The sequence below is a fragment of the Rhipicephalus microplus genome, chromosome X (genome assembly GCF_043290135.1).
Source record: "Rhipicephalus microplus isolate Deutch F79 chromosome X, USDA_Rmic, whole genome shotgun sequence".
NCBI lineage: Eukaryota > Metazoa > Arthropoda > Arachnida > Ixodida > Ixodidae > Rhipicephalus > Rhipicephalus microplus.
The window spans coordinates 63,203,090-63,227,625 of record NC_134710.1 but is presented as its reverse complement, the minus strand read 5'-3'; the positions used below and the strand labels follow the sequence as shown (position 1 = coordinate 63,227,625).

Sequence of the window (24,536 nt, the reverse complement as noted above, 5' to 3'; positions counted from 1 at the left end):
ATTCGTTGAGTACTCCGTAATGCACTTAATAATAGGCGTTCCACATGCAGAAGGCTTTAGATACTTGTGATGGCTTCTATGACTGTCTTTCTCACTTGACGCCACCTTTCATACAGGGCCTCCATGATGCGGTCTAGTGTTAGAAACGTGAAAGATCACTGGCTGGCAGCGTCACGTGGAGAATTTGGCATCAATGTGGGATCCATCGCAGTAGCTTTGCACGAGGAATATCCGGTTGTTTTCTGGTCGTCATTCTTTCTGATCTGGGTGTCCGGGATGGTCAGGCCTCGCACATCAGCTTCACCTGATGGCTTCGCAAAAATACTCCACGCTTCAAAAGCAGTCAAGAATTTGCGGAGGCCACTCTGTCTTGCCTCTGAAGGCCTTTTTTCAGTTTCATGGCAGTTTTATCGAGCTTTTCATGTTGAATAAAGGGTGAGCCGTAGTCCCTATGGCGAAGTCCCCCCATTGTTTTCTTTATTTGAACACTGATCTTCTCATGATGATGATATCATGCTGGTACCATGCTGTGAATGTTTTCCTTTTCTCAAGCTTGATTGCATCACAATGATTCACAGACCTTATGGAAAAGGTGGTAGTTTTAATAGAGGCAAAGTGGCTTTCGCCCTTACTTTATTCTTATACAGTTAAACCTCTTTGTAAGAGGCATGCTCCAGATGGCAATTCTTGTATTTTGCGAGATGTCTCTTATAAGCAGGGCACCTCGTATCCATTTTCTTATCAACCCGTATTTTAGTGTAAACGCAGTGATGTCTTATACCAGTTTCTCTTGTATCAGTGTCTCTTATTAAGGGGTTCTACTGTACATTGTATATTTTCAGACATGACACTTGGCAAAAGCTTCATGCGGCATTTGTTTCCTGGTAGCCAATTGGCTTGGTTGTTTATCATTTTAAATATTGCTTGTAGCATGTGACTGTTTCAAGGCAATATCGCACTTTTTTTTTTTACAGGTTTTGACGTGAATCCTTTGCGAAAGGAAGTGTGCTGGAGTGATTCAAATAGAGGTGCCATTATGTGCGTCGGCTACAGCACTACAGCCAATTTTTCTGAAATGGTCCTGGCCAGTGGTGGCAGTCAAAGCCACTTGCTATTTATGGCTGACAAGGAGAGATTTTTTTACAGTCCTGGAAATGGTAGCTTGTACTGGGTCACCTATGGCTCCCGTGATGCACCACACCTAGTTTGGAATGGTACAGAGCCTCTGGCCTATTTGAAGCATTCTAGTCCTGATGTCTTTCTTGAACATTGGAGTGAGTATAGTTTATATACTAGCTATTTTTTTTACGTTTGTGCGTATATTTGAACGGTTTGAATATTTTAATGAATAGAAGAGTATTCAAATTCGCTTCGGTTTGAATTTAAATTGTACCCCGCAGGGGCGTCTGCTTACGCAGGCGTTTGGTGTGTAGAGACACCACGGACCCGAGCTAACAGGGGGGGGGTGACTCCCTCCCACGCCTAGCCGTGCGTGGTTTTGCCGTGTCTGGAGAAAAGGGGATACTGGGGGTTGAGCGGACACCAGGTGACAGGACCTTTAAGGCCCCCCGGCAGAGGCAACACACGTGTCCCTTTGGGCCCGGCTTCACATTGACGACACCCCTGGCTTGACCCACCCAGGGGAAATCGGCAGTCGCCTTTTCCTGTCTCTCCCTCCTTACATCTTCGTCTTTCTCTCACACTTTTTATCTGTCCCTCTCCTTCTCTCTTCCGTTTATTTCCAAATTTTCTGGCGGCAAGGGTTAACCTTGTGTGGATACCCAGTCTTGGCTATTCCATATTAGGTTATAGCAGTGCTGTACAGCTGGCGTCGACAGGACTTGCCCAGCATCTCCTGCCACATCCACTTGTTGGGCTCGGTGGTGGGCGGCTGGCACAGCTGCCGAACTTTATAGTCAATATATGGAAAATGCTTCCCCCCCTTCCTGATCGCTCCCTGAAAAGGTGGCACACCGAAGACAAATTCATGCTCGACTCTCCAAAACCGACTTTCCCAAAGTACCATGTTATTCATAGCCAGAACGAAAAGTAGACAGCACGTGCGATTTCACCTTTTCTTGTGTCTAAAACTTTCACCGAAGCAATAGGTCCAGGCTATAAAGTCTCAAAGATGGGAAATGGCGATCTCTTACTGGAGTTCGTGACAAAGCTCAATATGAGAAGCTGTCTAAACTTGTAGCGTTTGGAGAAACCCCCATTTTCGTGGGCCCACACAGGTCCATGATCACTGTCTGCGGCATCATTTCTTGTCTTCTTCAACTCTCAGAAAGAGAACTATTGGAAGGCTGGCAAGACCAGAATGTAGTTAAGGAACAGACAATTATTATACGACGGGACAAGAAAAAAACACCCACCAAACACATATTTGTCACCTTCGGTACTAGTGACTTACAAGAATCAATTGTAACCGGCTTACACCTCCGTGTGCGACCATATATCCCTAATCCTCGTCGGTGTTTCAAGTATCAATGTTTCAGGCATGGATCGCGGAGTTGCAGAGGGCGCACCACTTGTGCAAAGTGTGCATCCATTCAACACGTATTGGACGACTGCACCTTAGAAGTAACTCATTGTTCGAACTGTGAAGGAAATCACCCTGCCTACTCACGATCATGCCCCACATGAAAAAAAGAGAAACAAATAGTTGAACTCAAGGTCAAATTCATTCTGTCATTCCAAGAAGCACGTAAACGTTTTTCACTGCACAAGCTCTCTTATTCCTCCTTTGCAGATGTGACGCGCCGGGGTGCCGCGCCAGATGTTCCTGCACCCGCGAATGTCACACAGAGTGTGGCCGCGGTTGTGCCACCAGTGCCCCCGGCTGGACCAGCCTGTACTGCTCCGCCACCTGACAAACAGGGTCAGCAGACCCCCGTGTCTGCTGAACCTCGCACGGACCACTGCAAGTGCAGTTAGGTCTGAAAGTTCTGTGAATGTGCCTGCAGAGCAGGCACCATTCACCACCTCGCAAGAGGTGATGGATACAAGTACGACTCCTCGGGTGCCTTGAACGCCGAAGGATAGACGCAACTCTTTGGAGAGGGCCAATAAAAAAACACCCGAATTACAGGGCCCCCAAAAGGCCCTGTAACCTAAGTCAACACTTTTGTACACACAGCACAGTACACACTGCTTGGAAGATCATGTGAACTCTATCGCCGCACACTTCGAGGAGGTCTCCAGCTCGTCGCACTATACCGTAGAGTTTCAACGATACAAAGTCTGAATAAAAAAAGAAAGAAACTACAGCGCAAATCCACAACCTACGAGCCCCGCCGCGGTGGTCTAGGGGCTAAGGTACTCGGTTGCTAACCCACAGGTCCCGGGTTCGAACCCCGGCTGCAACGGCTGCATTTCCGATGCAGGCGGAAATGTTGTAGGCCCGTGTGCTCAGATTTGGGTGCACGTTAAAGAACCCCAGGTGGTCGAAATTTTCGGAGCCCTCCACTATGGCGTCGCTCATAATCATATGGTGGTTTAGGGACGTTAAACCGCATATATCAATCATATCAATCAATCCACAACCCACGAGGCATACGATTCACCTTTTTGTTTAGCTGAGCTACAAGCCTCACTAAACTGCTTCAACAAGTCTGCCCCAAGCTCCAACCGTGTGTCATATGAAATGCTAAAATGCTTTCCCATCGAAACTCAAAAAGCCCTTCTCTGCCTGTATAATGCTGTATGGTTTTCCGGCGAGGCGCCCTTGACCTGGAAAGAAGCCATAGTTATTCCTATTTTAAAACAAGGCAAGGACCCGTCCTCAGTTTCAAGCTACAGGCTAATAGCACTAACCAGTCGTCTTTGCAAGGTCTTTGAAAAATATATAAATAGGCGGCTTATGCACTTCCTTGAGACTAATGACCTACTTGACCCATAACAGTGTGTGTTTCGAGAGGCTAGGTCCACTACTGACCACCTTGTCCGCATCCAAGCTCAAATTCGTGATGCCTTCGTTCATAATAAATTTTTTCTCTCGGTGTTCCTCGATATGGAGAAGGGCTATGATACTACGTGGCGCTTTGGCATACTGAGAGACCTCACATTTCGGTGTACGGGGTAGAATGTTGAACATAGTCGAAAGCTACTTAACCAATTGCACATTCTGTGTTCGATTAGGCACTGTTTTGTTGCGAATATTTGTCCAGGAAACAGGAGTGCCGCAAGAAGGTGTATTAAGTTGCACGCTCTTTATAGTTAAAATTAACTCCTTACGCCTCACTATCCCTTGCAATGTTTTACTGTACATATGTTGATGTACAGGTTAGTTTTAAATCGTGCAACCTCTCAATATGTAAACGACAGGTTCAATTATGTATGAACAAGGTTTCTCAATGGGCAGAACAGAATGGTTTTAAACTGAACGCACAAAAGGGCACATGCGTCTTGTTCTGCCAGAAGAGGGGCATTCATCCCGATCCCAAAATTGACCTGCATGGTCAACGTCTGTATGTAAAGTCTGAGCACAAGTTTCTGGGTGTAATATTAGACACAAAACTAACCTTCATACCCCACATCAAGTATTTAAAGAACAGGTGCTTAAAAACAATTAATATTTTGAGTGTTGTCATGCACTACGTGGGATAGCGACAGGAAATTCCTGATGAATCTGTATAGAAGCCTTGTGCACACGCGCCTCGATTAGTGCTATAACCTACCTGTCTGCAACACCACCAGCTTTAAAGATGCTTGACTCTGTCCTCCACCTAGGCATTCGACCTTCTATGGGTGTTTTCGCCCTAGCCCCGTAGAAAGCCTGTTTGCAGAGTCAAACGAATAATTGCTCCATCTGCAGAGATGCTATACGTCTTTTACATACCATCTCGAGGTGAATGGAAACGATGAACATCCCATCCACAATTAATGATCTGTCCAATTCTACTTTATTCCACAACCATCCTTCGCTGAGACAGCCCTACTCACTCAGTGTCAGGAGGCTCACTGAGGAAACAGCCGTGCCACTTGTAGAACACTGTTTGATGGCTCCAGCAGTATTTCCACCACCGTGGCAATGGCAGGTTATAGACTGCGATCTATCCTTCGTGGAGGTCACTAAACATGCACCTACTGCACATATATGCACGCACTTTCTTGAAGTCAAACACAAGTATACTTGCCCAGAATTCTTTACAGATGCTTCTAAGTCTCGCCCTGGTGTGTCCTATGCAGCTGTTGGCCCATCTTTTTCAAATTCCGGTATACTGTACCTCCAAACAAGCATTTTCACCGCAGAAGACCATGCGGTGTCTGTGGCTTAAAGGCATATTAATGAGTTACAACTACAACGCGCGGTTATATACACGGATTCACTGAGCGTTGTGATGGCTCTTAAAACACTCAAAGCATAAGAATCCTGTACTTGTGTCGCTTTACTATCTTTTATGCAGTATCTACGCCCTCAAACGACATGTTGTTGTGTGCTGGGTGCCAGGGCACCGCGAGATCGCTGGAATCGTGGCAGCAGACTAGCTAGCTGCGTCTGCGCATGACCACGCACCTGCCGAAACACCCATGGCCGTGCCTTCACTTGACATGAAACCTTTCTTACGACAGGAGCTCAGGGAGTGCTAGCAGCGCCTATGGGATAGGCAAACAGACAATAAACTACATGTTATTAAACCGATGCATGGAAATTGCCCACCAGTGTCGAGCTCACGCTACACACAAGTTACACTTACAAGGCTGCAGATAGGACACACACACTCTACACATTCATACCTTTTGTCTGGCAATGACCAACCCATCTGTGAGAGGTGTGGAGATCCACTTATGGTACTCCACATTCTAGTTCAGTGTGGTGATTTAGATGAATTAAGGGAAAAGCACTTTTTATTGCCCTACCGACTGCAGCTACCACTACATCCTGTCATGTTCATCGGTAGGGATCCGCTTTTTAAACTTGTCACTTTTTATATTTTTAAAAGATGTTCTAAAAGATGTTCATAGATTTCACCCCATATTTCGAGGTGATCCGTAGCTCGACCTCTGTACAGAGGTCGCGGCTGCGACTGCCGTCTTGATCAACATTATCATTTATTCCAGTTTCACGCATTTCACGTCACCACTATGATCCTAATGTTTTTTTAGGTTTAACCCGCCTCAGGGGCGTGAAATTTCAGGCCCCTTTACAGCTGTGCAACACTATCATTGTTCGTATTCTGATCATATTACTAGAATAATGCACCATTGCTTTTCCCTCATAATTGTTCATGACGCTCTTTGGCCATCACATGGCCCTTGCACCAATAAACACCATATATCATCAATTTAAATTGTTGAAAATTTCGAAGTATTCGGAATGAACGAATAAATGTATACTAATGCGCATGTAGCCGCTTGTAAAGATGGTTTTGCACTGTACGAGTGCAAAGTTGCGAGAACATTTATCCAAGGAAAATCTGCCCAGCCGTGAAGCCCTACTGCAAAGTTCCAGGGGCCCTGCAACACTTTTTGAGCATAGTAGGAAAACCCTGCCGATCAGTAGTCGAGGCTACCGAGAACACGCGAGCCAAATATCATAGCGCTGCCCGTGGCCTGCAATTCAACATAAATTCTCAGTCAGCTGAAAATTGCTTTCTCTTCTCTCAACAAATGATGCCACAAGCTCAAAATCGCTCGTCACAGCCATTGAATCAGCCGTTGGCTTATTTGAGCGTGGCGCGCTTGTTCACTACTAGGACTGCAGCGAGAGGCTGCTACTTTTCCCTGCATACGTGCACCGTCGCACTGAAAAGTCGTGTATTTGAAGAAAAAGCGCGCGCGGTGTGTAGAGGAGGAAGGGATGCACAGATGGTGGAAGAGTGGGCGACGGCGCGACGGCGCATGCGCGCGCGTCAGCTGTCGAATGTTTGAGAAGCGGTGCGGACGGCGCACTACAAGGCGCGAGTATAAGATGCTCCGCATCTAAAAAAGACTAAATGCCCAAGGTGACGAGGCGCATGTGATGTTTTTTTTCCCCCCCCATTCCATCTTTTCCTGCTTAGCTTTCAGCACTTTCGTCGGGACAAAAGAGGAGCGAACGCAGTTGCAGGGTGCGACAAATGTTTGCAACTCCGCTCGTACCATGCAGATTAAAAAAAATTCTGTGGCGGTGACTTCGTAAGGCAATGAGCTCTTTTAGTGAATCCACTGTATGGTTACTTGAAAAAGTGTTGCCGGGCCCCTTTATATGAACATACTACCATCAAATCGACTCACCGTTTTTTAAGTTTAACAGCTTGGTATGCTGGCTTATATGCTCTAAGTATAGTAAATTTTAAAATGTTTCATACTTTATAGGTTATTATTTGCATTCTACCGAAAGTCAAATCCTGCTACTACTCAGAGTTGTTTAGACTTTCTAGCAATGAACCCCAAAAAATGGCATTTGCTCAGAGGCCTCACTTAAACTTTAAAAAAATATTGTGCAGGTTAGGTCACACTAAATATGCAGTTTTTCTTTATATGTCGTATATACTATTCGTATTCGATTTGAACTTATTCAACTAAAATCACTATTCGCTTCGAACCTGAAATTTTTTTCAATAATTAAGTTTTGTCATTGTGTGGTATGAAAGGTACTCAGCACGGCTGTTTCTCGAGTGTGCAGTGCAATTATCTTTTTGTTCATGCATTTATATAATACAGATAACTCAGCTCTGTTAAAATCGGTTAGGCTACTGTAATTGTTCAAAGAAAACTGTTACTGTTTAACCTGAAAAAAGTGGTTATGTTGTTGGCCACTGGACTGAACTGAAAAAAACTTCACTCAAATCATTAGAATTGGTAGTTTTTCTTTTGGTGTTTTTTTGCCAGTGATAGGTTGCATTTTCACGGAGTTCAACTCGTTCCTCGCTATGAGCAAAGGACCACTTCCAAGCATCAATTTTATTTTGTATTTATCTATGCAAGGTACGAATTCTATAAAACCAATTGTTTTTGTCTTTGTAAGTTGCGGTAAAAATTCAGAGCCCTTTCACTACGTTACAAATGGAAACCAGCAGCTGTGGCTGAATGTTTTACAGCATGGGCTTCACGTCATTTTTTCCCCCTTTGGTGCATCTGTGTTTGGCACTCCTTCCATTTCTTTTCTTCTTCTCTACAAAAACGACACACATTAATCACATAGCGAGTCCAAATGGCAACTGCTGATAAGAGCTAGCACAATATCTACATCGCGAGACAAAGCACAACTGGTGAGAAGTGCCGCCATCAAGTTTCACGACACTTGTGAAAGAGCCATTAGTGGTAGAGTGAGGTTGCAAGGGGCACTGAATGTTGTTCTATGCATCATTTTGTCTAGAGACGCGATCCGCCAGAACCCATTCATGCACAGCTTTGCTTTTGAAAGGAAGCCAATAGGATAGCAAAGTAGTAGAGCAAACACTTCTTTGTCGGCACTTAAAAAAGCAGCAAATATATGAAGGAAAACGAAAAATTCTTAAAGGTAATTAAAATATTGTGAGCAGGACTAGCTGTTTACATCAGTAATATATTGCTAAGTAACATAGACTACAGGATGGGTGAAGATCAGATGAGTTATCTTACATGAAGAGTAGGTTTTCTGAGTAAGCAATAGGCAGCTTGGTAGTATGACTGCATTTCTCGCTAAATGTTTGTAAAAAAGAATTTGTATAAGTCAGAATTTCCAGTGCCTGTGCTGTACAGTGTAATAGTATAGCCTGGTCATGTAAAAGTTTACTCCATTTTGGGCAGGAAATATAATTGTTTTGCTTTGCACATAACACAGTGGACAGTTACGCCACTTTGGAATACTTCTTCTCGGGTTGGTGTTGTTTTGTATTTTATATTAAAAAAAACATTGGAAATGTTACCTGCTTAGCGTGTTTTAATTTTAACGCTATAGCGTTAGAGAGCTCGTGTTGCAGAAATTCCGCCGTCGGCACCGTTGGTTGAGTGAAAATTCGTCCGCGAGCGAAAAATCGAGGAAGAAGCAAATAAAATAAATAAAATTTTTGGTTCCATTGAGGATCCAATCCGGGCCGTTTGCGTGGCAAGCAGGTGTCCTACCACAAAGCCACTACATAAATGACATGTAGTGGAAGGAGTCTCCTTAACGCATTTTGTTGGACAGGTGTCACGACGAAAACGAGCCCATTCGGCAGTTTGTAGGCGCAATTGAAAGGCCATCAAACTACGTCGAAAAAGGCCGGGATAGTGCAGCCATCGCCGCTAAAAACACACATGAACTTTCAAACAGCTCTAAAAATGGACAACTATGTTCATCTAGCGGAAAGCATATCACGCCTTTCGAGAGGCGTTGATCAAGCAAACAGCAAACGCTAGATAATGTGCTGCCATCTGTGAGGCATTGTGCCTCGCAGAACCATGTGACTATATTACTGTACAATATTTTCATGAAGTGGTTATAAAAGTCCTGTTAAATAGATGGAAAACCTGTACCATTACTATAGATACGTTGCACTTACGTGCGTGCGTTTGTGTACGTCTGCATGTGTGTGTAACAAAACAGATTAATAAGTATGCACTTAGCGGCTGAAGGGTGCATTAGGGGCTGGATTTCGTTATTGCATTTAACTCTTATAGGCGAAGCTTAAGGGTCCCCCAATTTTTTAACTTGATGTAGTTCGTTCTCTTAAACTGCAACATTACTAAGCACAGCAAAAGTGCCTTGCTCTGCATGTCGTCTTTATTTTTTTTCTTTTAAAGTGTGCTTGAAAAATAATGAAACTGCTTAGCTTAATTGTAGTGGACAAATGTCAGTCTTCCACTTGGCAATGTTCAGTTTTGGGAGATCTCAAACCTAACAACATATTGTCAACCTCTAACATACCACTGATGCTGAGATCACAAATATCTTATGTTACGCTGCAGTGTAAAGCTGTGCATTCATTTTATTTATTTATTTTTTTTAAGGGCCAGTGGCCATACAAGTTTTAGCTGAAAAATTGCATAAAATATCAGTGTTGTTGCAGGAACAAAATTAATTGATATTAAGAACCACTTTTTCTGGCTGCCCTACTGGGTGAAAACTATTGACTGTCTGATGGACAGTTTCATCATACATTTAAGATTTAAATAACTTGTTTCTCGAGATTGTTTTGATGGATGTGATGGCTGGGTTCTGATTTGATATTTCCACATAAACTTTAGTGCCTTTTTGATGCACGCATATAACTCTCGTTATTAAGACATCTTTTCATGTATTTTAGATTTTGAAAAGTGATGAGTTTCGTCTGGGGTCTGTGAAAAGGGAGTGTATAGTGCAGTAAATTTTTGTGTGGAAAACAGATGCACATAAGATGCAAATGACATTGCTTTTCAGCCTCAAGACACCCATGCCAGCAGTTGTTGGTGCCTTGCAAAGGAATATGCCTCCCGGAAGAAAATGGCCACAGATGCTTGCCTGTTGGAGGTTCAGACACTCTTTTGGTGTTTCTCCAGAATCATAGGACTGTTGTTTACTCTGTTGGATCAGATCCTACTGTGCCACCGCTTCTCTTGCAAGCAGAATTCAGCGAGATGCCCCTAGATTCAATTCACGTTCTTTCTGCTGAAGAAGCAGTAGTGTTCTCAAGCCGTGAACGATTGTATCGGGCCCGCATTGATGGTTATAATGTTACTCCTGTGGCAACATTGAACAACACCAGAGTCACTGCACTAGCTGCTGATGCATTCTCAGGTGAGAATTTCTCCAGCTTTAGAGCCTTATGGATGTTTTTGCAAGTGTTGTAGCTCTATGTTGTGGTCTATGTTGTGATGTTAGATATTTGATGACTGCTTTTAATGTACTGTAAATGGGGAGGACGTGTAGCTGGTGCCCATTACACCAAAGTGCAACATTTACAACTTGCTTGTTGGAACAGCACGATGGGTTAATAATTTGTGCCATTTTCAAAACTTTAAACCCATACAAGAGGTTGGTTCTCCATGGCGATAAAGTGGTCTACAACATTTTTTGTTCAACCATAGTTTATCACTTCAAATATAAACCGCTATAACTGAGTGTCCAAGTACAGGCCGGATTTAGCAGGACGAGGTAACTGGCTTTAACCTTCAGGATAGAAGTGGCACTGTTGTGCCATAGGCATGATGTGCTGCATGGATGGTGTTGCTGAAGTGCTGGTTGACAGTGCCCTCCATACTGTGGTTATTGGTTTCATGTACTTTTACATGTAAAGGCAAAGCTCTGCTTAGAAATTCAAGATTGCAGTGTATCTGCTTGTAGGAGCAAATATACTGCAGATCAACTGGTAATCTACAGTTCACAACTCTCAGCTGTGGCCTCTTAACAATGCTGCAATCGGCTGATCAGTCTAAGAAAAAAAATACTATCAGCACCAAGACCAAGTCTGAGCTGTTTTGGTGGGAGTGAATGCTGGCTGCTGTTATTCAATTGACTGCAAATACAGTAAAACGTCGTTACTTCGAAGTCACTGGGGCTGCGAGAAAGCTCCGAATTAAGCGGGTTTTCGAATTAACAACATACAAGAAGTGGGATGCAAGGAACTTGGAACTATTCAAAGTAATCAGTGCTCGTCGTTTGCTGTGCCGGCTAGCTTGCGGCTCCAAAGGTCATGTTTTCCAACAATGCCTGGACTTTGCTTTCCCTCGAACATGGAGGAACGGTGAGCCTCGCTGTTGCCACCTAAAAAAAAAAAAAAAAGTGGTCGCAATTGATTAAAATATGCGCCTGCAGAAAATAAGACATCTTCACTGCAACACAGTAATAGCATGCGGGCAGCATGTCGCCTGCTCCTTGCTGCGTCAGCACGTCATGAGGCGACCAGTCGCACATTGTTATAATTATGACTTTGATAATGACCAGTATGACGAAGCTCACGATGTATTTTGGCTGGAAAAAATGATCTTTGGAACTTTAGAACTTAGTTTTCGAAGCAGGTTTTGCTGGCAAGAACTCCGCCAGCAGTGCAAAGACGCAAATTGCTGGAGCAACCGGCAATCGGAGGTTCGCATACATCGCGACTTCCGCTAAACTGTCCTGTAACAATTTTTTACGATCCCAGAAAGAATGGGTAAATGATGACCCGCTGACGTTGTGAGAAACGTGCAATAAGCTGCCCGCGTGTCACCGCTGTGTTGCAGTGAAGCACAGCTCGTTTTCTGCAGGCGCACGTTTCAGTTGATCACGAGACCGTTCTTTTCTCTTTTTTTCTTTTTTTTTTCGTGCTGGAAGTAGCGAGGCTGCCACTCGTTAGTATCGATCCGTTGCATTGCATTGTGGCTATTAATAGCCGTCGTTTCGCGGATTCGTGGCGAAATCGGGATCTGGAACTGGCACATATGGCACCCAAAGTTTTCGAATTAACCAGACTGGTGCCAGCCGCCGCTTCAAATTATTCACCCAAACTTGCATTGCAAAATACGGGACCGCGAAAATACTTCGAACTAAGCGGAATTTCGAAATAACAGAGCAGGAATTAATTTACTGCACGTTTCTGTGGCGGACACGTGCTTCCTAACAGTGAGCTTTGATGAATTGTGCACTTGTGTGTTGCCTTTGAATTTATGGACAGAACAATGCAGCCACAACTTTGCCATTTGTTTGTCATTCGTCTTTTGCAGCGAAATATTTTTCACAATACTTTAAAGGGGCTGTATCCAATAGTGATATTGAAGAGAGTAAAATAGGCCGGCTCACGGACAGTGAACCGCCAGAAGAATACTATTCAACCTTTGAGGGAAAATTGTGCTCGTCTCCCTCCCTTTTTTTTTTTTTTTAGGAGCTTGCTCGGCAAGCTTCGTATACTTGTGCCTTGTCTAGTGGCTGCTGGCATATACACCAGTGTTTCCAGTGTACACCTCTCCATTCGCCACTCAAGCGTCCTCTCCGGTGATTCCAACAATGTTCACTAGAAGGCATGGCCCAGCCGCAGCGGTCTAGTGGCTAAGGTACTCGGTTGCTAACCCGCAGGTCGCGGGATCGAATCCCGGCTGCGGCGGCTGCATTTCCGATGGAGGTGGAAATGTTGTAGGCCTGTGTGCTCAGATTTGGGTGCACGTTAAAGAACCCCAGGTGGTCGAAATTTCCGGACTCCTCCACTACGGCGTCTCTCATAATCATATGATGGTTTTGGGACGTTAAACCTCACTTATCAATCAAATCACTAGAAGGGATGCCGCCACCCAAGGCGTCGATTTTCGATGGCCCGCACGCTCGTCTCCTCGCGACTTTGTCCACTTCGTTTTTGTCACGCGCTGCCGTGCCTACGAAGCAACAAGTTCCTACGATGAGTGTTTTGCACAGGTACCAATGTGCTCTCAACCTTGTTGAAGAATGCCTAATAACTCCACGTTTGCCATTTATGAGCGTTAATCATTTGGCTCATGGGAGCAACCAGTATGGCATAGAGGGGCAGGTGGTTAACCTGCCGATCGACGTGGCCAAGACTGTGCAGTGCCGGCCGTGGAACGCGCCCCGTTGAAGCTGCCTTCGACGTAAAAATTGCGCGCTGGCTCGTTAACAAGCCTTCCTTTAGAAATGGTCTTGCCAAAAAAAAAAAAAAAAAAACGCCCCGTGCACATCGGAGCAAGCTCCTTTACCACTTGGTGGATATGGCGGTGATTTTTTTTAATTGTCAAAGTAAGGTTGTGCTTCAGTTTTATTGCTGAAATGTGGTAGTAACTTATCATGAGCATATTCATTATGAAGTCTTGAAATCAAGTGCTCATTAAATTAGTGTAAATACTCCACTTCAAGGCATAGTTTTTATCAAGCTTAGCCAAATAATTGCTTTTTTTTTGTTCCTTTTCTCCCCATTATAAGTATACTCCGTTCAGTGTTTTCAAGCAACATATTTGGACCCACTTAGCATGTTAGCATTTCCTTTTTGGGGCACTTCTGATAAGCAGAACTCCTGATAAAACAAACAAATGATCCGTAATGTATGTAACTGTACAAAAACAGATTGAAACAAGAAAGGAAAGAAAGACAGACAAGCGCAGACCATTCTTCTTAACAAATGATTGTGGTGCCTTGAAGTTTGTTTTAACGTGAGTTTACTGTATATGTACACCAATTTTGTTAGTTCATTTCAAATACTTAGAAATTTCTTATAATTAGTACTTGAACCAAAACAAGTTTGAATATTGTAATATTCATTCGACTATTCGAAGTGCACGAGTATTCACACAAGCCTACTATGAACATTGCAACGTGTGGGGAGACGTGATTTTATGTTGTAGATGTTTCGCTTTACAATGCTATCAAGTAATATATATACCCTGGATCCACAAGAGGCTGATGTGCTGACACTGCCATCTAAGTGGGAGAAGTGGTCTGGGCCACGGAAGCAGCCAAGGCCCGAGAGCTTCTAGTGATGAGTCAGGACAACTGTTATACCAGTGTGACATGGGCACTTTTAATCATGATCAGGGCGATTCAGACAGTTTTCTTATGGCTGCTGCTACGTGGTACATGCTAATGCCACCTGGTACACTTCATTTGACCCAAGATCGAACACGATTAGCTTGCGCAAGCTAATCTCGTTCGAACTTGGCCAAATGAAGTGTACCAGGTTGCATTAGCATGCCCTAAACTTTGTAGAATAGATTGAACAGGATTTACAAATTGTTTATAAAACTCAATTTCCCTTTTTACATTGTATTTAGCTTATTCACAAGCGCCCGCTTTGCGATAAGTTTTATGCCTGTTTCATTTCTGCCCCGGACATGGGGCATCTTCGACATTTGGCAATCATGGCAGTTGCGCTTTCTACCATTTGCTTTTTTGCACCAAGCACCGTGAATTTTTTACTGTGCTAGCAAAATGAGTGCCACAGACAAGCGCACCATTGCTGCTCTTCTAGTTATATCTGATCACTGTTGAGCCAAATTAATATGGGTGTACATGCTGCACGTACTCTAACACTCTAAACAATACCGAACATTTACACGTCACTGATAAAAATCTGCTTATGATACTATTCGCGGCGAGATCAGGCTGTAGGTGGCAGCACCATTTTCGCGGTAGTGTCGATAGGTGGTCGACGGCACGTATACAAATACATGCAGTGGCGCTTAGCTGCATGTGGTTTTAGCCGATTGTTGGCTGTCACAAGTCCCGTTAATTAGGGAGGCGATCGCCAGGCTAATTCCAAGGGCCGAAATATCGGCCCCCCGAACTGCACCACGAAAGCGTGGACAATTTAGAAGTGGTCCTATTTGGCGTGCTAGCGGACGCTGGCTGTGGCCCAAAGAACAAGTCAGAGTTGAGAGTTGATAAACAAAACAAAATTATATTCTCAATTCTGGCAGATCAAATCGATACAAAAATATGCACACTTGACAATAGTTGAATACGATATGTCGCCAATCAAACAACGTACTACACAGTACAATCAGCCACACTCGAAACAACGAACACAAACAACAATACGCACTACAATGCAGTCGCATGCATCAAACAACCAAGACACTTAAAGACTAAAGAGTTCGAAAACTTGTTCAGTCTAAAGTCCTTGGAACAAAAGTTTGAATGATACTCTTCCGAGAATCACTCGCTCAAAGTCCAGCGCTGTTGTCGTTCCGCTGCCCCCGAAGTTTCTCTTCCAGGAAACCTCGTGTCTTCAATTGGCCGCTCTCCAAGTACCAAACTTCGCCGGTAACACGTCGGCTTCCCGAACGTGTTGCGATTGCAGGACGGGTCTTCGCTCTCTGGCGGTTATCTCCCACTCTTCTGCTTGTAGCACGAGTCTTCACCCCTCAGGTGGAAATCCTCTTCATTACCTGCTTTGTCGCTAAGGACAAAACCTTTGCCGAAGACACGGCGGGAACACCCTACGCACTCTGGCGCATACTTTCTTCTCCTCCTTTGTCACTGAGGACAAAAGGCTTCGCCGACGAGGCGGAACACCCTATGCACACTGGCGCAAAATTCCTTCTTCTCCTGATCTCCCTTCTCCACTGCTCGCTTAAATACCTTTCGCGCTAGATTCCAGAAAATTCTCATCATTTCGTCGGCGCGATGCACAGTCAGGACTGGGGAAAGCGCGAGATGTTTCGAGGGCCATCCGCGACTCGTGACGTAACTCTGCATCACCACGCCCCTTTCCCTTGAGAACCTTCCAGGGCTTGCTCGGCCGCCGATGTGAGGAGGATGGTCGGCGAAACTACGCTTCCGAGGGGTGAGAGACGGCACGCCCGGGGAGCCTTTGGATGTTTTTTTTTCTTTATCGTTGACCTTGAGGTGCCTCTCTGCGCTTGGTATCGTTACTGTCGCTATAATTCGGCGGCGCGCGCTTTTTCGGAGCGCTCGTTTGTGACATTGGCGAATAAAATGCGTTAACAGCAGTTTAGTGGTAATATGCTCCTCTTTGCCAAATCGATGTGCAGAGAATGTTATCATTATTAGCGAGGGAACTGCATTCTGCCTATAAAAGGGATGTTCACCCTGTGGGTGACTGTTTGTGCGCTTTCGTGCTAGATCACTCCTTTGCTCTGCTGTTTGTACGTGTTTAGCTTGTGTTCCTGCTGTAGCACAACTGAACTTCTTTACTTTTTTGCTCATCTGGATACAGGAAAAAACAAACAAAAAACCAATGAAAGGTCATGGAAAACTTGCATATCTATCCGATGTATTCGGTACGCTTTTCTCATTTTGCTCGCCATATGTTGGATGGCTGATAAGTATAGTTAGGAAATCTTAGTTGCTGACAGCGCTTTTTTTACATCGACGTTTACTATGTATGCACATGTTCTTGCAACAATAAAGGTATAAAAAGCTTCTTAAAGTTCAGCAGAAAGCTTTTATTGATAGATTACGTACATGGCAGTGATACAACAAAAGTGTGGCTATTCTATGAGATGAGCATGGTTTTTTTTCTTTTTTTTTTTTTCAAATGAAAAATGATCGCTGCCTTCTATCAGTCAATAACAGTGCCTCAGAAGTGCTCAATACAACATTAAAAAAAAAAAGATGAGATTTTCCATGAAATTACACATGTATGTAAGGCATGCTGTCTGAATTAATTTTGAGCCTGGGTTCTTTAAAGCATTTTTTTAAAGGATTTTGCCCCAAGTTAAAATTTCGATGACAACTCTGTTTTAAGGGGAGATGCTACTTGAAGACACTTTTTCTTCAATATGCACCCTAGAGCCATGAAACTTCAGCTGGATATGGGACTTTTTATGTGTATTTCAAATATATATTTAGTTTTCTTGCAAGTTGCACACTTTTAGCTCTGAAACATGACAAAGTGAAAACCTTAATCCTTTTGCCCCCCCCCCCCTCTTTTCATCTCTAAAATTCTGTAATTTTTTACCATTCATAGTTCATAATGCTTCAAACAAAGTGTAGAGTGCAAATAACTAATTAGAAAGCACATACAAAATATGTAATATGTATGAAAAATAATAGACGTAAAAAGTCTATTTCATCTATCCTAGTAAAGGTATACATAATTTTTTTATTCTACAATGAAATATTGAAATTTAAACTATATAATTGCATTTGTCATACTTTGGAAAAAATTTGGGCGAAATTTCCTGCAGATCCGAGCACTAGAAGTGCCCGAAAAAGGAGGGGCACATTGGAAAAAATGGCAAAATTTGTGTTTTGAGAAAAAAGTTTTAAAGTTAAAATTGCATTTTTATTTATGAAAGTTATCATTAAATCAGATGAAATTTGCACACCAAAAAGAACAATTCTTCTTGTAGTGGCCACTGCGACTAAAATAGGCCAGCACCATGAGTTTGTCCCTCTCGGCGTTTTCGAGCCGACTCCTCACAGACATTTCGCTCACAGACAGGGCCATGAAACGCTTGCCAAACTTCCGCTCCATCTGGCAGAGCCTTGTGCCCACTGCAAGCTAGGAAGAAGTTCGACAGGACTACGAAATCCCAACCAAGTCCAGTGTCATGCCATTTTGCAGCCATGTTTGTGCCACATACTGTCGTACATAACGGCAATGTCGTCCCTGCCAAGTTCTCTCACTGCGACCTCTTTCGACCTCTCTAGATTGGCGCTGACGTCATCCATTGCCGCATCACGAACTTTCCGGCTGACGGGTGTGAATGACTTCGATGCATTGATTTTTGCAAGCCAACAACTGTCGCAAATCGCACCAGCTGCTCATAGCCTATTTGTACACAGCTCGCTGCACAACTGCTTTCACTTGCGAGCAATGCCTTTTTTCATTCATAACGGAGATAATTACACGAGAAAAGCATTGTTTAGCTGCACTGCTCGACAAGACATGGACCCCGCAAACGGGTTTCGCAGCTCATACAGGTGCGCAGCAGCCAATGGCGGTCCTCGATTGGTACCATGTGATAAGCCAGTCGCAGCGCTTGAAAAACGCGCAGACGAGTGATTCTTGTTATTATTTCTTGCGCTGCATCAGCAAGAGAAACTGTTGTTATTTGAAGAGTGAGGCTCTACTCTTCGACTCATGCGATCAACAATGGCTAGCGGCGGCGCATTATCGGCGGCAAGGTGCTCGAAGACTGCACACTTTCAACCTTTTAACAAGCACCCTGTGCTCTTTAGATGAAATTTTAAAGCATTTCCAGTTAAGTCTCGACCTGTATTATTTTTTTCAGAACAGTAGAGGTACTAATCTTATCAAAACGGGCTAAAATAAAAAATCGGTAATTTTGAAAAAAAACTCGCGTTTTTCGACCTGCATCTCCCCTTAAATACTGTTCAAGTACCAACGTGTCACTCTTTACTCGATATTAATATTTGTCTGTAGTGGCACCACGGCCAGATAAACACAAGTAAAGCTCATTGCACAATAAACTGTACTGCTGCAGTTTTACACATAATGTGCAAGTGCGTGGCCGAAAGCCTCGCTTTTGTTTACAATTGAGTCACTAAAACGCTGCATTTACACAATTTAATAATCCTCATGTGTGGGACCATGACAGGGGCATTTTGCAGTGTGCTTGAAGTAGAAAGTGGCACCCACACTGAAATGATTCTGGTGAACGGAGGGTACGACAATACACAGCACTCTGAAATGTTGCACTCCCTGATTTTATTACAGGGCATAAACTGCCAAGCAAAACCAAATGCTTTTGTATGTTGTTTCAGGCATACATACAAGATGTTAAACTCGCACTAACATCACCGAAGAAACTATCCTTTGAGAATGTGCATGATGTACACGCACATGTAAACACAATGTGGCTAGCAGATGACACAGGGAGCTATCCACACTGGGCGTAATTCAGCCAAATGTCTCCAGATGGCGATTCTGCTTATCATGGTGAATAGAGGCCTTGATCAGCAATCTTATTTGTGCAAGAAATGCACAAAAAAAATTCTGCATGTGCAAAAGTACTGTCATAAATCTGTCATTTGATAGACTTTTCTTTGCACTTACCTGTATAATTGTGAGATTCTTAACCTTAACTCTTATTTCTTACGACACCCACTCGTGGCCATCTAGTCGCAGCGAAGCAGCAATCTTGTTTTACATGCCCGAGTTTCACTTAAGGCTAATAAAGTCTCCCATACACTCCTGCCAGCAATTAATGTACAAGTCTCTTCATACGCTGTGTCATAGTGGAAAAGCGGGCAACACTAATAATCAATTTCCTTCGAGGTGCCTGAACTGCTCCAACGATGTGACAGTTCAACTAAGCGCTGAAGACAGCGGTTGTCTGCTTATCATCTGCTTCTCTCATAACTACATAAGGTTCATATAAGTTTGAAGATATGTTAAGTTTCATATATTGTTTCAATTTAAATATAAAATTTGTTTTTTTTTTATAGAAGACAGGCTTTTTTAATGTTCGTAGTGAACTATGCTAGATTTTCTAGTTAACTTAGCTTTTAACGAGCTCGGCCACAGAGGGCAGATGTCGGTGAAATTGTCATCTGTGTGCCGTATAATGTTACATGGATTGCGATGGTCTTGATCTCATTTAGGCCTGATCACGACTGAAAGGGCTCTTGTGACACTGGTATTAGTTTCTCATGTATTGTTTAGCTGGGCTTTTCATGAGGCAGAATGTCTCTTGCAGAGATCACAGACAATACGGTCCACTGTTAGAGGGAACACACGAGTGTGTGGCCAACTGTCCACCGAGCCCGAACTGCTGGCGAGATTTCGAAATACGACGCATGCGCATTGGCTCATCAAGATTGTGCGTTCTCCAAGTCATCTGCCTCTTCCTTGCTGATGCACTCAGTGTACACTAGCTCACTATGACCATTCGCGCTTTCTGTTTTTGCAGTGCAAATTGACTGATACGAACTTCTTTAATAAGTTGATAGGTTCACGGTCGCGAAGGCGAGTTAATAAGTTCACTTCTTTAATAAGTTGATATTTCATGGTCGCGAAGGCGATCTTGGAAGGTTCGCTGTATCAGTTCAGTAGCCCTATCTGTTATCAAAAGCGGCCAATTGCTGTGAATAAGCATGGGAAAAATGTCTAATGGTGATAGCTTGGGAAAAACTGCAGCAATAAACAAAAAACCATTAATTTTTGTGTTTGCTGGATATCAAAAAAGCAGTAGGCTGAATTACAGCAAGATAAATTGCACCGCAAAAACACCAAAGCATTTTTTAATGCTTTGATGTGCACAGGCAGAGAAATACCATACGAAACTGGATTTGTGCCGCCCTCTTAATTCTATGCTCATGTGCGGCATTTACAAATCTCGCTGCCATTTAGCGTAGCGCAGCTCGCGAACTATAAGCTCGCTTGTTACATCTAACAGTGGACTATACTGTACGTCAGCATTTAAAAGGAGCCTGTCGTAAACTCGCATTTTTGTATGCACTCCTTGCTGAAGCATTCAATTTAGGTCTACTGAGTTTTTGTGAAAAGTAAAATGCTTCACTTTTTTTTAGGTCTTTTGTATAGAGCTGTGCTTATTAGTCGTGGTGCCCGGATTGAATCTTTCTTCCTGAATGGAACTGGTGTCACTGTACTGGTGGATACTGACCTTCACAGGGTCAATGCTTTAGTAATACACCCTTCTAGAAAGTGAGTTTACTTTATGTCCCTTGATTGTGTGAATATTTTAGTTATTTTATTGTTTTCTCACACTTGCAATGTTTAATGTTTTCTCACACTCACAACTGTTAAAATGGCTATAAAATATAGATTGTGCTATTATTAAAATAAAAGTTGCCAAATAGTGTATGTGGTTCATCAAAAGTACCACCCTGTGATGCTGCCAGTATTGTGAATATGGCCATTTCGAAATTTTGCAGTGCCGAAACTCACTATGACCAGTTATCAAAAGCACTGGTGCTTTGCTGAATGATCAAGTAATTATGTATTATTGAAACTGTGTAAATGCCATGGATTAAAATGTCACTGTGGCTTAAATGGCTTAAATCTTGCACTTCATACATGTTGCAAAGATGGACTGCTGCGAAGCTGTCTTTCCATAATTTACCACGCTATTTATCTTTAAAACTGAAGTCTACAAACAAAGACTTTGGTGGATAACGCAGTGTTGCCGATTCAGCTGTAGTATTATTACTTGATAAGTTGTTACAGACTACTTAACTAGAATCTCCCCAATTTACAGGTTGTGACCCATTGTACATTTGAAACTGACAGATTCTTGAGCATGTCCTTCAAGAGCAGCACCAGTTTTAAGGTGTCTACAAAGGTTATCAATGTTCTACAAAATTTTTGACCCTTGATGGGGAATCAAACATTAACATGGGTGGAACATCAATGCATTTTGCTGTAACCTGAATGAAGGTTGTCTCAAACCTTGTGTGGCAGCTTGGGCTAGTTGGTATGGCATGACGATAGTTATAGCGCGAGAACAAAACGACGACACAGAGACAAGGACACGTGTCCTTCTCGTCTCTGTGTCGTCGTTTTGTTCTCGCACTATAAATATCATCAAACCTTGTCTTGAGATTTCTGCTAAATGCACATACCTGATGACTGGTGATTTTTTACTTTGTGTTGAAATTAATGCTAGACGGTTCTGAATGTGATGTTTAGAGCTAGTAAAATTTTTGTCTTAAAATAAAATCTACTGTAGACCTGGGTTCCCCTAGAGAAATGTTTGTCCAGCCCCAAGGAGCCTGATAGTCTCGGACGAGCTATTTTTCAGAGCTTTGTAAATTTTTAATGAGAAAATAGCTTGGTATTGTGCTAAATGTGCCAGTGAAGTTTGTTATTCATAAATGTGCCAGTGAAATTTATACTATTCATAATACTGAGAAAACTGGAATCAAGTATAAAAGCATTTTGCAGTTCATTGCAAAGAATTTTTTATATTGTAGGCTGATGTGCACTAATCTTGGCCTTTTAAGTTTAAATGCATCTGAGATAAACAGCTGTGATATTTCTTCATTAAGCTGTGCTACAGACTCAATGGTGCTGTGCAGCACTGTAGTTGCTATATGCAGCACCAGGCGTAGTCTTGCACTAAAGGTAGCAGGTGATAATGGGAACACTGTGTAGAGGTCAGAATAAATTACTTCAACATTTTATAGTACTTTCAGATTTGGGGAAGTAAAAGTTGCTTTCATTCACTGTCTCATTTACAGACTTCTGTTCTGGAGTAATGCAGGTGAATGGCCACGTATTGAACGCTTTGATTTAGAGACAAAGGAGCGACAAATCATCGTTCAGGAACAGTTGTTTCAAGTGTCTGATCTGACATTGGACTTGAAGCATGATCTACTGTACTGGTGCGATCTGGGCACAGCTCGCATTGAGCAAGCACGGCTGGATGGCACTGGACGCACAAGAATAGGCCTCAACAAGGGCCCCAATCGCCACTATTCCCCAGTTTCTGTGGCGGTCTTCCAGTCTGTGCTTTTTTGGATTGATAGGTGAGCCAAACAGAAAATAGCTTATCCTATGAACAATTCAACTACTACATGGCCTTGCATGCAAGCTTTAGAGGCCCTGAGCTACGTCTCGGGTTGGATGAAAAAACACATTGCACAGAGAGCAGATGAAGATTTGAATAATCTATACAAAATATTGAACTCATTTGCGGTGTGTTGAGTTCACAAACGAAGCACAAACATAAGCTCAAATTGTCAAATTTTGAATGCCACAGTAGTTTCATGGGGTGCAGACAAAAGGCCTATGAAAATGCTTGACTGCATGGACTACAGATACTTTTGTATTATAGTACGGTTGCCATTTCAGTAAGTGAGTGTATATAAAAAGATATGCAGCGTTCATATTCAGTTCAGTGTAACAACTTAAATATAATGAAGTTTTTAGTATAATTAAGTGCTCAACTCTTTATAACTTTCATGTCTATAGCAGACCATATCTTTTTAATCTCAGTATAATGAAGTGTGATCAGTCACTGCTGCCAGAAAGGAATGCCGAAGCAGTAAATTCAAACTTCCACTGTTAGCATTGGTCTAATGTTTAAATCATCTGAAGTTTTTGAGAATGCATTTTCTGATTGAGTGACAGAGTGGCTGCCAAAGCAGAGCAGTACATGTTTCGTGGTGGCAGCTTGAAGAAAAGGCTGCACTTGAATGTGCTTTTCTCTGCAGTAGCAGAGAGGGAAAGCGTGCAGGAAGCCTGGTGCATCGTACCGCGCACCATATTACTCATGTGAGCTAGACTATTGTGGATCACTGCAACTTTATGCAGCTTAACCCTTAACGCCACCTGTGCAATGTGCCTGATTTGCTGTTTTTGTTGTCACCATGTGTCAAGTTACAAGCGTGAGCATTGCAGAAGCAGGAGTTCCAAATATTGCAATATCTTCATTTCAGTCAGCCTGGATTGGCATGAAGATAATTGGTTCAGCAACCTTTTGACAACAAAAACGAAGATGGTTCTGGGTATAAAATATGGGACATTGTATAAGGGATCATTTGGTCTGAGCAATGTGGTAACAGTTTAATGCCTTCTACGAAAAGCAAGTTCTCTTTGCTATCATGCCACAACAAGCCTTGATTGCTTATTTTTGATTTTGGAAACTTTCGGTGATGCTGGCCACATGATGAACAAACTTTATTTAATTAGCAGAAAGGTCCTCTTCCCCTTTCAGGTGCGAGAGGAGAAGGGAGGACCAAACCTAGACGACGGCCATGATCCCATGGGCCCTGGCGGCGTCTTCGGCCTGCCGTATTAAGCGGGCTTGTAATTGAGTCAGAGCTGAGGAGCGCGGCATCCCATCCACTCCCGTCTAGAAATTCGCCTCTCATGGGGGCCTGCGGGCATGCCCATAAAATGTGGCTCAAGTCCGCCCTGTTGTGGCAAAATTTACACTTGTCCGAATGAAGTTCCGGCACGCAGCGGTTCATTGTTACCGGACTAGGAAACGTGTGGGTCTGGAGTAGGCGCCACGCCACCGCCTGTCCTTTGTTCAGTGACGAGTGTGCGGGAGGATAAATTTTCCTGCTTAGCCTGTAATACTGCGTAATATCTCTGTAAGTGGTCATCCGCTCAAATCTCTCATCGTCCTCCCCGTTCGACCAGGGCAATCCAGAGGCTCAGTCTGTAAGTCCTCGAGCTATCTGGTGTGCAGCCTCATTGCCGGGCAAGGAGGAGTGAGCGGGTGCCTAGACTATTTCTATTGTTCGTTGGTCTTTGCATCCAACCAATATTCTTAAAGCTATTTGGGATATTCGC

The 24,536-nt window shown here is 43.2% G+C and overlaps 1 protein-coding gene across 2 annotated transcripts in view; it reads left to right on the top strand.

Annotated features, from left to right (window-relative positions):
• Positions 1-24,536, top strand: part of LOC119176106 (low-density lipoprotein receptor-related protein 2) — a 151,410-nt gene that overhangs the window by 88,338 nt on the left and 38,536 nt on the right. For both annotated transcript variants that reach the window (XM_037427248.2, XM_037427246.2), the window contains 4 exons: positions 975-1,274; positions 10,307-10,663; positions 20,804-20,939; positions 22,475-22,762. In XM_037427248.2, the coding sequence (XP_037283145.1) occupies positions 975-1,274; positions 10,307-10,663; positions 20,804-20,939; positions 22,475-22,762 (1,081 nt within the window). The remainder of the gene's footprint in view (positions 1-974; positions 1,275-10,306; positions 10,664-20,803; positions 20,940-22,474; positions 22,763-24,536) is intronic.